The 16,441-nt window shown below is 39.7% G+C and overlaps 1 protein-coding gene across 1 annotated transcript in view; it reads right to left on the reverse strand.

The window, feature by feature from the left end:
- LOC119895160 (polypeptide N-acetylgalactosaminyltransferase 10-like) overlaps positions 1–16,441 on the reverse strand; it is an 82,808-nt gene that overhangs the window by 55,015 nt on the left and 11,352 nt on the right. Inside the window, exons 2-4 of the mRNA XM_038708062.1 lie at positions 12,879–12,981; positions 10,004–10,142; positions 6,007–6,173 (exon numbers count right to left, since the gene is read on the reverse strand). Of these exons, the coding sequence (XP_038563990.1) occupies positions 6,007–6,173; positions 10,004–10,142; positions 12,879–12,981 (409 nt within the window). The remainder of the gene's footprint in view (positions 1–6,006; positions 6,174–10,003; positions 10,143–12,878; positions 12,982–16,441) is intronic.

Raw genomic sequence — 16,441 nt, forward strand, 5'->3', positions numbered from 1 at the left:
GATCATTTATGGACCCCAGTACATGGTAATCTCAACCCAAACTGAACACAATACATAACTAATAGGAGAGCTGCTTGGTAGCAGGGCAGCAAGTTAGCAGAGCTTCATTAATGTTGCTATTCTTAAATAAAAACACCTCTAGTCAACCACATCTGAACATATTCTGAGCTATTTGGTCAGGCAGGTTACATTAAATACTGCAGGGAGGAATAGTACAAACAGAAATAGACTAGCATACCTCCAACACGTCAAACAACTGAACCTTGCTGTGCGGTGTTGTGATTAAACACTTGCACCATGACAGCACAACTCAACTGTTTGCACCCATTCATGTCATAACTCTACGCTACTAACCACCTTCTATGGAAAAACTCTGAAAGTGAACTTTTTTCATATAAAAAAAAATAATAAAGGAAAAAACAAAGGAAAAAGAGCTACAGGTGTGAATAGATAGATGGGTAGTGTGATGAATGAAAGGACAAGAGGTTACTCCCACAGCCAGTTCTCCCACCACACCTCTAGGGCTCTTGTTGCTATGATACCTCTCCAACATCACTGCGACCTGAAAAATAACATTTGTCATCTGCAGCTTGCTGTGAAACAGACGGCAGCTAAACCTGAAGTGCAACTGAAGCAATTTTGCCAGGCAGGAATATATTAAAAAACTGTTTTTAATGTAGGCTTAGGTATTGTAGAGAAAATAATTAAAGGATTTACCTGGTGATGGTGAACTTTACATAATCATATTACTGTTAGCCAGGTCAATAAAACAGGACGGACAGAAAAAGTGAGAAATGTGTGCACATGAGAAGGGGGGGTCAGACCTGTTACAACCAAAAGGCCTGAATCAAACCCACTGTGAATGGCCAGCTAGACTAAAGTGAAGCCTGCAGTTCTTTGGATGTTGTGGATTTTTTTGTGACCTCTTAGATGAGTCGTCGCTGTGCTCTTAATTTTGTAATTGTGGTCGGCCGGCCGCTGCTGGGAAGGTTCACCACTGTTCCGTGTTTTCGCCATTTGTGGATAATTGCTCTCACTGTGGTTCCAAAGCTTTAGAAATGGCTTCATAACCTTTTCCAGATTGATAAATCTCAATTGTTCGCGTGAATTTCTTTGAATCGCAGCATGATATCTAGCTTTTGAGGATCTTTTGGTCTATTTCACTTTGTCAGGCAGGTCCTATTTAAGGAATTTATTGATTAGCCTGGGTGTTGCTAGAGAAATTCAAATGAGCTTTCCAAAGATGTGATGTATCACAGTTGACTTAAGTTTTAACAGGGGGGTGCAAAAACACTTTTTCCCTTAACAATAAAAACCTCAATTTATAAACTGCATTTTGTGTTTACTTGTGTTATCTTTGTCTAATATTTCAATTTGTTTGATGATCTGAAACATTTCAGTGTGACAAACATGCAAAAAAAATAAGACATCTGGAAGGGGGCCAACCCTTTTTCACACATGCACTGTATGTCTAAACAGCTTCAAACACCCACAGCAGGTTTATGAGAGAGAGAGAGAGAGAGGGGCGGATATGGAAAACATTGCTAACTTTCACCAACACTGGAGGGATCCTTTAACAACCACATTAATAAAAGTGGAGATCATTTCTATAATTACAACATGTGTCATTTTTCTCACCTTGAAGGCGAAAAAAAATCGCCTCATCATGAGTTAATTTGCTTCAGGATAACTGTTAGCAGCAGTTATGTTGCATAATGAAGTGTTTTAAATATAACAGGGGATATGACTGTAGGCTCTGTAGATGCACTAAAGCACAGTGAGGTAACTCAGTGTCAGCAGAACTGACTGGGAGGGGAGTCTTACCGTCTGTGTGTGTGTGTGTTAAGTACCTTTTGTCAGGGTGGGCTGGGACGTTAATGACTCACACAGACTGATTATGTTTTATGAATGAGAATTACATCACGAGCTGCTTAAGAATAAAGATCCTTTATTTCAACTCTGGGTAAAGAGGATGTCTCCATACAGCACCCTACAACAACACTGAAAGGTTGAGTAAGGGTGTGTTTATAAATGTATGCATGTATTCATGTAATGCTTTTGGTTGCTTAGGCTTCATCACTTGTTAAATTAGCTAGCCATGTTAGGCTACAACAACAACAGCTGGAATGAAATGAATGCAGGACTACCTAGATTCTGGAGATGCATTTTTAACACATTTTACTTAGCATCAAGGTTTTAATTTTGTGTAATTACTAACATTTTAGGATCAGTGCTGAACTGTGGTGGTAATGTGAACACAAACGACTAATTTCATCCTTTAGAACATGTCCACTATTTATTTTAAAAGCGGCTAATTAGGCAGTTTGCCAGGTAGAGTGTATTGACCACACAATAACAGAAATACAACAGTTATTTTAGAACACTCTTCTATAAAAGTAAAGTAAACTAATGTTTTAAGATGGGAGCTTAGGTACCGTGATTTGGGTTGTGTGGATTTATTAATTTATTTGTGCTTAGATAGGTTAAGTGTATTGATCACTTTTGTTTGTTTTTAGGTGTTGCCTCCCGGAAGCCAACACTCATTTAACTCTGAAAAATAAACTTTGAAAGCAGGGGGAAATAAAGAGTAGGCAACTGCTACAACAAGACACACAAATGCAAATATGGTAATGGTGAATAGACTGTACATGTACAGCGACTTTATTCTCTTCCAACCAAAAGCGCTTTACACTACATGTAACATTCACCCCGTTCACACACATTCATAGACTGATGGCAGAGGCTGCCCTGCAAGGTGCCAACTGCACATCAGAAAGAAACTAATCACACACACACACACACCCCGATGGCACAGTAAATACACTGACAGACTCTTTATGCTCCAGAACACATAACTCATCTACCACCTTTTTTTACGTTCTTGCAGGAAATTATTTCTCAGCTTGGTAAATTAATGTGTGAACCAGAAATTAAGCACCACACTGTAAGTCTGAACCACTCTATAATTAATCACTTTTTCTCTCCTCCTCTATAATGCACTTGCTCCCTAATTTATTGCGTAAGGGTTCAATGCTGAGCATTGATTTGTGGTACTCTGCAGAGACAACGTCCGGGATTATTTGCTCTCCGACACTGCAACATCAGCTACTCAACCGGAGACCAGAAACCGATTGAAGTTCACTTTGTCCTCGTGTCTCTTAAGCCTTAATTACAGCCCGACTCATTTCTTATCAAAGGACAGTGGCAGTCAGAGGGAGTGTTAGAGCAGACGGCCTGCTGAGGTTAAATCCCTTCCCTGCAGCTGTGTAATGTTTCCCATCCATCCTGACGACAGAGGACCCAGACCCAGACCCATCACAGGGTCCAGGCTATTTTCACACAACTGAGTTGTTCTTTGCTTCCCACTCACAGGAATGTGACAGGGTATAGGGGAAAGGATGATGTAGGAAAAGAAAGATTATTGTTAAATATCGATAATTACTGACAATTACCTGTTGTCCACTCCGTAGGGCAAGAGCCGTGTAAAGATACATATAAATCCGGCAATCTGTCCCTTAAGTGCATTGGCTGCAAAGAAAGTAAAAAACGTGAAATAAAAACTCCCAAACCCACAATAGTGTGCAACAGGTTTCAGCGTCATCAAGGTAACGTGATAAAGTGCGGTCCCATTCCTATTTATAACATTTTGAGCCCTTGCAGCCTCTTGCACTTAATCACTTATCAGGTGACATCAACATCAAACTCGTGATCTGAAGTTGAATCAATTTGAAATGTATAACATTTATACAAGATAATGATATATTTATGACAAGATAATGATATATTTATGATTTTGTAATGTGAATTACAATTACAATGCCTAATCTAATCACAAGACTAATAGTGATTATTTTAACAATTGTGTGACAAGTTTTGTAATCTCAGAAGCTTTACAAACCCAACATGTACATATTTGAAATAAGATTAAGTAAGTGTCTTGTAGTTTTACTATCTAGACGATTATAGCAAGACCTTCTCCATTTTTAGTTTCAACTCCACTGCAGCAGCAGTGGGAAGGTTTGGTCTCTTAGCTCTGATGGGTGTTAACCTCTAAATGAGTCTGAGGCAGCGGAACACCTCATTACCGTGGATACGAGAGGTAAACACATCCTTCAACGAGGGACCGTGACAGGGAGCACTAATTAACAAGCAATTAAACACTTTCTTAAGAGGACTGGTGAAGGGAGAGTGAAAGAGAAAACAACACACAGACAGGTGTGCATAAACACACACACACACACACACACGACCAATACACAAAGCTACACAAACAAAACCACGTGGACCAGAGTAGCACACATTGCAGAAGAAAGTCATTTTTGTTTCATAAGAGTTATCATTAAATGACCAATCACTGCACTCCATAGCTACCAAAAGACATCCTGCTAAACCAACTACATAGCATCTGTGTGTTACAGACATCTCGACTCTTTTCAGGTAAAAGAGTGGGGTTAGGGTCCTGCTAGCATTGCCATCCATCCATCCATCGTCAACCGCTTATCCTGCGTACAGGGTCGTGGGGGGCTGGAGCCAATCCCAGCTGGCGTCAGGCAAAAGGCAGGGTACACTCTGGACAGGTCGCCAGTCCATCGCAGGGCCAGACATAGACAAACAACCAGTCATACTCACATTTACACCTATGGACAATTTAGGGTCACCCATTAACCTAGCCTGCATGTCTTTGGATGGTGGGAGGAAGCCGGAGCACCCGGAGAGAACCGACGCAGACACGGGGAGAACATGCAAACTCCACACAGAAAGGCTGAGACCACAGCGATATCCACTGGACCACCTTTCCGCCCATCTAATATTGCCAATATTTTCTAAAAGAATGTTTTTGAATAAATGAGGAAAGAAATACACATTGAGGTTGACTGTGAAGATTCTCAGTCACCCAGGCCATATCCAAGAAGGGTTAAATCAAGGGCAACTGAGCTCTTACTTTCAATCAAGTCCAGTTGCCCTTGATTTAACTTTCCATTTACTTTTTTTTTTTCATCTTTATAACGTGTAACTTATATAGTTTTGTTACAAGCTTTCTGTGGCAGAGAGACAGTGTGTCAAGTTAGCATCTAACAAATTCCCAATAATCCCAATAGTAGTCTTTTTTTCCCCCAGCAGCTGGGTTTAGTCTGTTCTGTGTGGATGTTTCCCATGCTAATATCTCAGAAACAGAACTTGCACAATTTAGCTTGTCTTTGTGAATCTGAGGGTGAGGAGGTTAGAGACAGACTGAGAATTTGTAAAAACCCTCCTGGACAAGGAGTTCAGGAGTTCCTACTTCAAAAGAGTTTTGAAAGCCAGAATTTGGCGCCCCTGGTAAAGTAGTCCTTGTGTGTTTGATGCTGATCAGTAACTTTATTTTACTGTTGGCAGTAAAATTCGTATTCGCGATCCCTTGAAATTTTTACTCTGAGCCCCCTGATGGATGGAGAACATATTAACCTGTCAGCACTGCCAGGAATGTCTGCCATTCTCAGAAAATACTTGCTAGAAAAGAAGTCAGTGCCCATATGAAGGCTAGATAACTCAGGTCCACTCAGTTTAGAGTAAGGTACAACCTTCCATCAATGTATTTATCTGCCTCATGGTGTTTTAAGATTTTTCGCATCTGGTGGTGAATTTATAACACACACCATTATCACATTTAATGCATTGAAAATAATGAGAAAAGTATACAGCAATGTGAACAGAAGTATCAAATATCAAAATGTTACCATATTGCTGTACAGTGTGCCAACATTTGATATTTGCATTTATTTGCATTTTATCTGCCATACATTTTCGGGGTAGGAAAACTAAGAAAAATACCACCAAAATACACAAAAATATATTTGAGCAAAAGCTCTGAAAACAAATGTAGTAAATTCTACCATGGAATCAAACTAAATATGTTGTAACTCTTCCAACCACTATTAAACAATTTATAATTTTAATGTCACACTTGTTTGCACATATCTGTGGAGGTGTGTGTTCTGTTTAGTAACGAGTTTGTGTGCTCTGTACCTTTGTCGCTGAAGTCGTCGACCAGGATGACCTCTGCTATGAGCTGTGGAGGAGAGCGGTTGAGCACGCTGTGAACAGTCCTCAGCAGCGACGACCAGCCCTCGTTATGGAAGGGGATGATGATGCTGGTGTTGGGCAGCTTCTCTGCATATAGCTTCTGTTTACAGCTACACCCAGGCAAAAACAAATACAGAAATATTGCACTTAATACTTGTATGGTGGACATTTCACAAGTCCAACATCCATATATTCTGCAAAAGCTGGGGTCGGGTAAAGGTGGCAGCAATACATCCTTCTCTCAAGTAACACTTTCCAGCTCCTCCTGGGGGATCCCAAGGCCTTCCCAGGCCAGATGAGATATGTAATCCCTCCAGTGAGATTCTGGGTCTCCTCCCTGGACTGGAAAACCTCCAAAGGAAGAAGCCCAGGAGGCATCCTCATCAGATACACGAACCAGCTGAACTGGCTTCTTTCGACCCGAAGGAGCAGCGGCTCTACTCTGAGCTCCCTATATATCCCAGCACCTCACCCCATCTCTAATGCTGAGCCCAGCCCCTATGGAGAAAAGTCATTCCTTGTCTTGTATTCAGGACCAAATTTTTTCAGTCACTACCCACAGCTCATTACCATAGGTGAGTGTTGGAACCGAGATGGACTGGTAAATCGAAAACTTTGCCTTCCAGCTCAGCTGCCTCTTCACCACAGCAAGATGAACAAGATGCTGACATACTCCTTCAATTAACTCAGAGGGAGCAATCCACTATTTTCCTGCAGAAAACCATGGCTTGTAGGTACTCACCCTCATCCCAACCGCCTGCAAAAAGCAAAGACGCAATCTGAGGTTCCCAAACAAAATCTGTCCAAAAAAAACAAGGCCAGAGTCTTTCTCAATCCACCTTATTGAGAAAAGAAGAAAGCATCTTATCCAGCAACCTTTCTTATGGTTACACAATCGCCTCCACAGCAGATCTTGGGTCACTGAGGTGACATATGGATTAAGTGCTCAAATGGATGTGTTTGAGCAGTCTGGAAGAGTTCTGCTCAGCTCACCGAAATCCATGTGCAATCTACACTGAAACCACTATTTAATCCATTTTCTATCATTTTCTGTTACAGTGAAAATTGTATTTAGACATCTCAGAGAGAGAGGAAAAATAGCAACTCAGAACAATTGCCAAACAGATCAAAAACGATCAAAAAATATATATTGCCTTATGATACTTATGAGTTCCTGTAATGATGCAATGCTTGTGACCGGTTTTAAAATCTGAGACACCGTCAGTGGACCAAATACAAACTATTGCAGAACCGAGGTGCTAGAACTGACGTGAAATGACAAGTGGGTCTGATCTTAATCAGAAGCCTGGCTGGAGAGTTCTGCAAAGCCTGAAGCTGAGCTAAAGCTCAAGCATTAAAGCAGGTAAATAAGGCATTACAATAGTCTTGGCGTGAAGATATAAAAGCATGAATAATTTTTTTCATTTGATCTTAGTAATATTCATTCATGACAGTGGTATGAGATCTTATGGTGACAAATTATATGACCTGACATTTTTCTTGGGAGGATTTGGTCAAATACAGCTTTTAATATTTCATCCCCCCTGCTGCTAAATGGAGCTCAGTTTAGTAGCACATACAGCTGTTATCAGCGGCCAACACGTGCTCCAATGACGTTTTACAGCGATCACCTTGTACATTATCATCACAGCAAGTGGATGGAACCTTGCAGAGGGGCTTATCATTGGAAGAGAGTTATGTTTCGAGAGAGAGAGAGAGTAGTAAACTGTGTCAGTCGATCGATGTCTGTGTTGAACATCAGCCTGCGTGTTATTCATTCAAATATGAACACTGGGAGACAGGCAGGCGGAGTGATCGACAGCCGGCTGGCTGGTGACTCTTAACAGACCCTGTTTAATTCCACAAGGGGTGGAGGTGTGAATGTCTGTGCGTGTGTGATAGAAGTGTATGTGCTTCAATTAAATTTAGCCTGCGTGTAGAAATCGAATGTGTCGGTCACAGGTCTGGGACTGGCTGCCTTTTAGCCACAGACAACTGACAATCACCAAGAAGCAGACACTGCCTACAGGGCAGACCGGGTGAAGGAAGTCAGTAGGGGGGAGCCACTGGTTGGTGGGGAGAGCAGGTGTGTTCATCTGATTGGTGACAGGAGAATGAAGTGTCTGGCAGCCATGTGGGGCTACCCTAGCACTCAACATAAAGCAAGACTCTTATAATAGATTAGATGATAGCAGTTGTCATGTACACACTCAACACTTACATATTCATTACTTGGTCATATGCGTTTTGGAAGACCCTGATAAAAGATGTTGTCCAACCAGTACAGGGACCAGATCAGAAAATGCCAATATGGGTCAGACGGATCAGAGCTATGGTTGAATGCTTTAAGATGTTGCATTTATTCCTGAGTACCTATTAGCATAGGCAAGAAATGTGTAAGATCAAGGAAGTCCTGCTTTTATAAACACTGATAAAAAGAATCCGTCCTCCTGGGGAAACTGGCAAAGAGGAAACATTCACGGCTGCTTTCCACATGAAAGAGAAGTGAAGGTCAAGTGTCAGAGGACAGTTCTTGCCAGGCAAAAGAAAAGCTGTGATTAAAGGCTGAAAGGGATGACAGGTCACAGGAGTCTGGATAGCTGATTTCTTTCTTTGAGAGAAACTAAAACTTTTGAAAAAGATTTCGCACCAAACATTCTCTCCATGACAAGCTGTTCCCATGAAGACGAATTCAGAGTTGGATTTCAGGGCGTTAAATAAATTTAAACATTTTACTCAATGAAGTCACAGTAGCCGTGTTTCCATCAATGGTTTTTTACGCACATTTTGAAGTATTGCATTAGAAAAGATTGATTGAAACAGCTAAATTTGAAAAAACTTTTTACCCTCGCTTGAGGTGGTTTTTGCCTTTGTCCAGAGATGGGAGCTCGAGTTTGAGACTCGGACTCGAGTCGCACTTAAGCCGCACACACAGTGACTTCAGACTCAACTTGAGACTCATCCTCAAAAGACTTCAGACTCGACTCGGACTTGAGGTGCGGGACTAGTGAACAATGTTTATTTTTAGGAAACTTCTGATGAACTAACTGTTATTCCCCTCCCTCCATTACCTACAACCTGCCAATGTAACACGTAGTAGCTATCAGCTCCGTGTGGCCACATGTGAGAGAGGACAAAAAAACACTGGTAGCTGCTGAGCCATTTATCATAAACTTTGGCTTTAAAACTTCATACAACAAGACCCAAACACAGAAGCGCTAAATGCAAAATAGTCTAAAATAGTCTAAAAATCTAACATTTGCTTACTTCTTGCTTTGGCTACGACCTATGAAAGGTTAACTCTGACTGCCGTTCGTTCTGAAAAGATGAATGAGCGTTTGTTTGCTGCCAAACTTGTGGTGGTCGTTTAACGTAATAATTTATGTCCCGCTGGCTGCCATCACGTTAATTATTAACGTCGGCTGCAAACAGGTTAAAGGTTTATTGTTGATCATGTAACATCACAGTTTTATTTAGTTAACGTTACACTGGGTTTGAGAGTCTGCGGGTGTGTTGACATACAGTAGTTTATAAGCTGTCATTAACTGCACTGCACATTACATGGTTGTGCTCTGTAAGTGAAAAACAGGTTACAGTTACAGAATTCCTTATAGCTATTCAGTTTTATCAGCAGCCTGGATTGAACGCAGCAGGTGATACAATACTCATTATAACCACGAGTGACTGGAGACTTGATTTGGACTCTAGCTAAAAGACTTGTGAGCAAGAGTTGCCAACAACATCATGTGTGAACATGTGAATGTTCCAGCAATGAGGGCAGTGTGCTCTTCATCTCTAAAATAAAATGTTGTCTACTTGTTTTCTGAATTTCTCAAGACCCAATATGAAATGAGATTAAAATGAACCGACAAAACTTCAACTGAGAGGGTAAAATTTCTCTAGCAGTTGAATGAAACACATGAACACACAGAGGACTCACCTTGGATGGCGGATGTCAGGGAGGGAGCGATTGAGGGAGATCCGGTTGCTGACGTAAATGTTGAAGCCATTCTCCCTGTAGGCCTGGTCGACCTGGTCAATTTCTGTCAGAGGGAAAGGCTTCCCCTGTTCACCGTTACCTGCATCCAACACACACACACACACACACATACACACACATCAGTCCCCATGACACTGCGCATGCATCCCCGACACATGCATTTGGATGCAAACACATGCTCTAATTTAGCTGTGTTTACTCGATGTTTAAATAAGCACCAGTTTGCTAGTATGCCTATGATCTATTTACTATAAGTTAATGAGATGACAGTGGTGTGTTTACTCCCCCAGTTGTGGCACCCAAGCGGCCAAAAAAATCAATCCATACTTGCTGAGGATATCTGGTTGTAGAAGACCAATGCAGGCAGTGCTGCTCGTCCATGAGTGTGTAATGATAATGTGGATTTGCAGGAATCAGATTTTTATTTATTCGCAAAGTGATCATTTTACTGGAATAACCAAAATCTGCAACACGTCCTCATACCTCAATGAGAAAACAGGCCGATTGTCAATTGTCCCAAAACTTCAACCTTGGGATTAGCTTTGAATATAATGACTACAATTAAATTTTGCCTTCACTTATTGTATATAGTGTGTACCTGATTTCATTCATTCAACATTAAAAACTATTTCTGTTTTAAAGGCTATTTAAGCGTGCTTCTAATTAGTTGATCTTTTATTTAAACACGAAGTCTCTTGAGACACCTTTAAAAGAGAAACCTCAAAAACTAGCTAGTGTCTCCAATGCACTTTGAGGGATCACAGCAAGCACACACAGGGCATTTCAGGGTTGTGATGAACAATAATTTTAATTAATAATTAATCTGCAGATTATTTTCCTAATCAATCAAACAACCATCTGGCGCCGTTTTACAGAAAGTTCCTGTCTTAAGTTATAAGACAGGAGGAGTCTAAGATAGGATTTTTCCCAAGCCTTATTACCATGTTACCAAACAGTTAATTTAGGATCAGCAGGTTAGGAAGTTTCTGTAATACGACCCCTGGTCTATAAAAGTAAAACATGTACAGTTTCCCAAATACAAAGTTGACTTAACTTACTGAATTGTCTTTTCTGATTAAACCCAGAGAGATTCAGATAAATGAAAATAAAGACTAAGAAATCAGCAAATATTAACAATCAAGACAACCAAAAAATACCTGCATTGTACATTACTAGACATTTAGGCTATAGCACTTAGATAAGATGTATGGCACGTACACACAAGCATGTACCTAATCACTCTCTAACAACCCTTTCCTACACACAAACATTATAAAAACTGAGCTCATTTCAGGAGTGAATCAAATTACACTGTGCTGAATGTTTCATTAGCCACTCATCAAAGCACTCCACGCAAACACACAAAGATGCACGCATGGAGGCTGAGCTATAGTCAAAGGAGAGCGTCAAATTAAAGTGAGCTGCCTTGTTCCATTAGGCAGAAATGACCTGTCTATATTCCTGAAGGTAATAACTGTGGAAAATAACTCCTCACTTTAATGGGTCATTTCAGAGATAAACTCTTCTACTTAATATTGTACTTTCCCCTGTATAATAACTCCTCTAGCAAATCTGAGCCCTAAGAAATATTTCTCTTAATAGATTTTTTTGACTGAGTTACAGATTTTCATTGTGAAGTTTAATGGCCAGTGATATGTCAAAGTCCCAGTTTGATTGACCATGTCCAATGTTCAGGTGTAATTTCCTGATAGAATAAAATGAAACACAGCTAATGAGTTGTAAAGTCGGAGGTTCAGCTAGTTCAGAAGTATTTTTCCTCAATCTGAATTTGCATTTGAAATTTATTTTATTGATATCCTTTATATCAATAAAATAATCCTGTTTCTTTATATAGACATATAGCAGTCTCATGGATTATTTTATCAGTACTTTTGGTTTATGTTAAGGCCACCATTATTTCAATTTAGTTTCTGAGAAATTGTGTTTTATTTCCCTCAATTTGGCATGGTGAATGGTCCTAAATGCTAAAAACACCCATGAGCTTCAGGCACCAATTGCAACGGAGAAAAAGTCAGTCAGAGGTGCGAATCAAATCAAATTCAAAACACATCCTTACTTACTTACAATATTTGGCACCGTTGTTGCTGGATTGACCCAGAACTGAAAGAAATTCATTCAAGCTGCAAATTGTATTATCAGTTTTCTCAATGGCATTATCTTTAGCTTCTGCCTGCCGTTAGCGGTGCATGTAACAGAATTTTAAGCTCTGTTATTTGATGGTTGTTGCACAAGGTAACTTTTCACTTTACTTTACACAGACTTTTACTTGCAGCTTTGTTTATCGAAAATGATTGTTTAAAGTTGTACAGTTGTTTATGTTTTCTGCTGAGGATCTGCTCTTAAACAAACCTCAAACTGTAGTTTTGTCCACACAACCTCAAACCCCTCATTAGTCTCACAAATCCCGCTCATTTACCACTTAAGTACTACCTAATACTATATAAAAGCCAGTTCAATCTGTTACATTTGTGATTAAAATAGGCAAAGGTGTGTTTCCCACTCACGGCCTGGGGCTGAATCAATGCTTATGGTAGAAGATTAACTGTGTTTAATTATGAACTCAGAACTGTACTCGTAGAATTGATTCAAACTGCTTCTGAGAGAGAGAAATCCACTTGGAAGGAATTAAGAGACAAAAAAAGACAGAGTTGAACTTGAGTGCTGCTGTGTGTGTATGTGTGTGTGGTTGTGTGTGTGTGTCTAGATGTCTGTGGCCTTGTGCTGGAAAAGAGTAGATGTTCCCAGCAAATGTGCCCAAACAAAACAGCAGCATCAGCAAAGAGTTTGGACCTACCTGAGCGAGCAGCATCTCTCCTCATTGCTTCGTAGTCGTGCCAGTCTGTCCGCCGCACACCATCGAGTCCCACCTGAGCGACCTTCCTCATCTGGTTCAAACCCTGCAAGAGCACACAATAAAAATGCAAACCATTTGTTCAGCTGCTTCGACTGTCAATGTCAATAACGGATGGTATGCTTTTATATCAGCATTGTTATGAGTTATCTTGACAGAACAGAAGTGTTCAGTTGGTGGTGAAAGATAAAATGATAAAAACACTGATTGTCATTGATATTCCACAGTAAATAAAACATAAAGAAGAAAAAAAAGACTAGGTGCTACTTATGTACCATATAAATTGCTCCAGAAGAATCTATATAATCTATTTAAGATTTTAATTGGTGCAGTAAAGTGCCTGAATAAAAGATACAGCGACACTTGTAAAATAGAAATAGACGTTATAGCTATTTCATCATCTTCCTGGCTGTCAGCCAAAATCTGCATGAGTTTATTATTCTTCCTAAAGTGTGGTGATGACAGCTGGGGGTTTACACAATGGGAAGAAAAAATCTGTGTTTTATTTGTATGACACCAACAATATGACATTTAATTTAATTTCCATTACACACATACATACACCGAGACACCCTCATCACCATAAGCTGTTATTCTCTCTGCTCAGCATTAAAATGCAAAAGCAGCCATTTATGAAATTCTCTCTGCTTTAGAAATTACTTTCAGTGACTCAAGATATTATAGGATCACAGCACAATGGTAAATTAATTAGCTCTATGAGAGGATGCAATTAGTGAAATGTTGTTAATACAAATGACACATCTGACTGCATGGAATACTATTAACCAGGCTGTTAGCTTATACCACAGTACAGTCAAACAAACCACTATGGCGAGCAATGGGAGTGTGTATCTGCCTACAGCAGCTGTTGTCTATTTGTTTGTTTCCAGTCTGCTTGGCATTTTAGACAACCAATCCAACCAGCCAAGGTTGTAGATCCCTACGTCCATACATTAGGCCTACTGTACTGTATGCTAATCTTAAATCTGTACTTTTATACAATAAATCAACACACTTTACTATTTTATACTAACAGGAAATTATACTTTATTTGTCTGCTGTTGAACATAAAATCACTTTCAAATATTTAACATTTTATTGTTAATTTACAGAGCTCTTTCTGGACCACATGCAGTTTATTACATTGATTTGCAGCTGTGAGTATGTCCTCCTCCAATTTATGATTGTAGTGCCTTGTGGGAGAAAAGTGTACAAAAACCGAAAACCAAATTAAGTATTTTCAGTATGCACACTGCTGTTTTGAGCGCACATATTTGTGTCATTTTCCCAGTGTGAACACAATACTGTACTCAAAACATGTTTAGAAATCGTATGTAGTTTGGATTTGGGACAGAGCTGAAGTCTAACTCTTTCCTAGTGATCCTTAGAGGCTGCAAAGGTTATAAAACTGCACAATTCTAAAGTGTTGGACAGAACAACATATTCTAAAGCCAATGTAATAGATAGCACTACAGAAGAGGTCTTGGAATCATAATCATAATTCAAAACAGTTTTTCCTCTGCGGGGCACACATGTTCTCAGCCAGAGTTGTGTGTCTTGAGGACAAAGTGGATAATTTGGCCTTAGGATAGTTCTGGAGAAAAGCTCATTTAATGACAAAAATGGAAATAGCTCACCCTTTGGGGAAGAAAATATGCTCAGTAAATGTCATGACAAACTGAATCCCAATAGATTTTGATGTTTATTACATACCACGGGGAGTTTGGGTCTGATGGTGGTGCTACAGGAAAGGTGAGTCATCATTATAATCAAAAATATCAAAATCATTATAATTCCTCCTCCTCTATCTACTACCCACTATAATTGTTTTTTTCATCTTTGAATTGGAGATGTATTTAATCCTCTGATTTCAGACACCTAGAAGTGAACTGTAATAGAAAGCCTTTGTTACAAGCTGGAGTTTGAAAGACGTCTAACAGCTAACAACACATTTCCGTGTTGGACCTTTACTATGCTAGGTGTTTCTGAAGTTTTGCCTATCCAATTTACAAACATGAGGAATAATTATATAAGAAAATTTGAAACACATTTCAATATAATGCAATCCAGGTCAACAGGGGCAGCTGTGGCTCCTCTCCATTCAAATCTGCGGGGTGGCTTCGTCTGTTTTTCACTTTAGTGGTTCTCAAGCTACAGCCAAATTCTGAATTCTCACCGTATGTAATTTTCTGACCTCTATTTTTGCTTGTGCCTCAGATTTTTGGTCCCAGAGAGAGAGAGAGAACTCGGTCTGTCTGCCTTGGTCAGCATTTTACCTGCTTCTCTGCCGCCTGCCTGCTCACAAAGACTGCCAGCTGGAAAGCCACCATTTTATTAATAAACCGTCTGTGATTTTCCTTTTACTCCTGTCTCGGTGTCTGCTATTGGTTACCCAAAAACACAAGCCTTTGACAATCCTGCGAGCTGAGAGATTAATTCAGCATTGATTTGGGTCCGCAAAAAAAACAACAACTCCAAAGTAACTTTCAAGCAGTAAAATGGAGCCTAAAGCTTTCATCATTTTCTGTTTCTGTTAAAGCTGTTTTGTTTTTCTTTTACTAAGTAAAATGCAAGTATACTATATATTTCCTCTGAATGTATCACAGGACCAGATATGAAGTGAGAGTCCATCTGTGTGTTTCCAACTAAAGGAAGCCAGAGTGGCTTCAGCAGATGTAGAGGAGCTTGCAGAGAACAAACAGTCAGGATATTTAACTCCCAGAAAAGCAGCCGTAATCACTCAACACTAATATGCACAAAATGAGACTGGACACCAAATTAACCCAGCATTCTAGTGGAACATCCATTTCCTCCTCACTATAGAGGCACATTCATTTTCATACAAATCATTTCAGTTCCAGTGAATTCAGTTTAAATTTACTGCCATTCTGCATCACACCAGTGCACCGCAAATGGACTGCTTTTTCTCTTGAGGTTAAAGTGGACACTAAACAAGTAACAACAACATTCAGTACAAGAAATCCATATAAAAGTGCAATATAAGAAATTATTTATATATATTTTACAGTTAAAGTAGAGCACAGTTGCAGTTTTGTATTCCACAAAATCATGTTTTGGTGTCTTACCAGAGATGCCTTTTTGCACTGAAGTTCAACAATCACACAAGTTAAAAAAAGACCCAAAGATTCATTTCAACACGCACAGTGAGTCCAAGAGATAAGAATGTAATGCAGCCTTACAACAAGTACACAGATATTCTTATTTTCAACTGCTCTTTGCCAGTTCTTTTAGTTTTTCTACTTGAAGGATTTATTTTTGCAAACTGCAAGAAATAAGACTGAGTTTAAAGCGAAGTGCAAGGCTGTGTGGGGAACCAAGAGGCCCTCTGTGTTAAAAAACATTCATCAATGTATTCACTGTAACGGATATATCTAACACAAACACCAGAGAACCACAACTCTGCGGCTGTACAGTGCTGGTCACAGCATTCACATAAATCCCATTTCCTCCAGCAGTATAGCACTTTTCACAGATACAAATCACAA

This window comes from Micropterus salmoides, unplaced genomic scaffold (assembly GCF_014851395.1).
Source record: "Micropterus salmoides isolate LMB-PRFRI ecotype aquatic unplaced genomic scaffold, ASM1485139v1 Ms_hic_scaffold_9, whole genome shotgun sequence".
In the NCBI taxonomy this organism is placed as follows: Eukaryota; Metazoa; Chordata; class Actinopteri; order Centrarchiformes; family Centrarchidae; genus Micropterus; species Micropterus salmoides.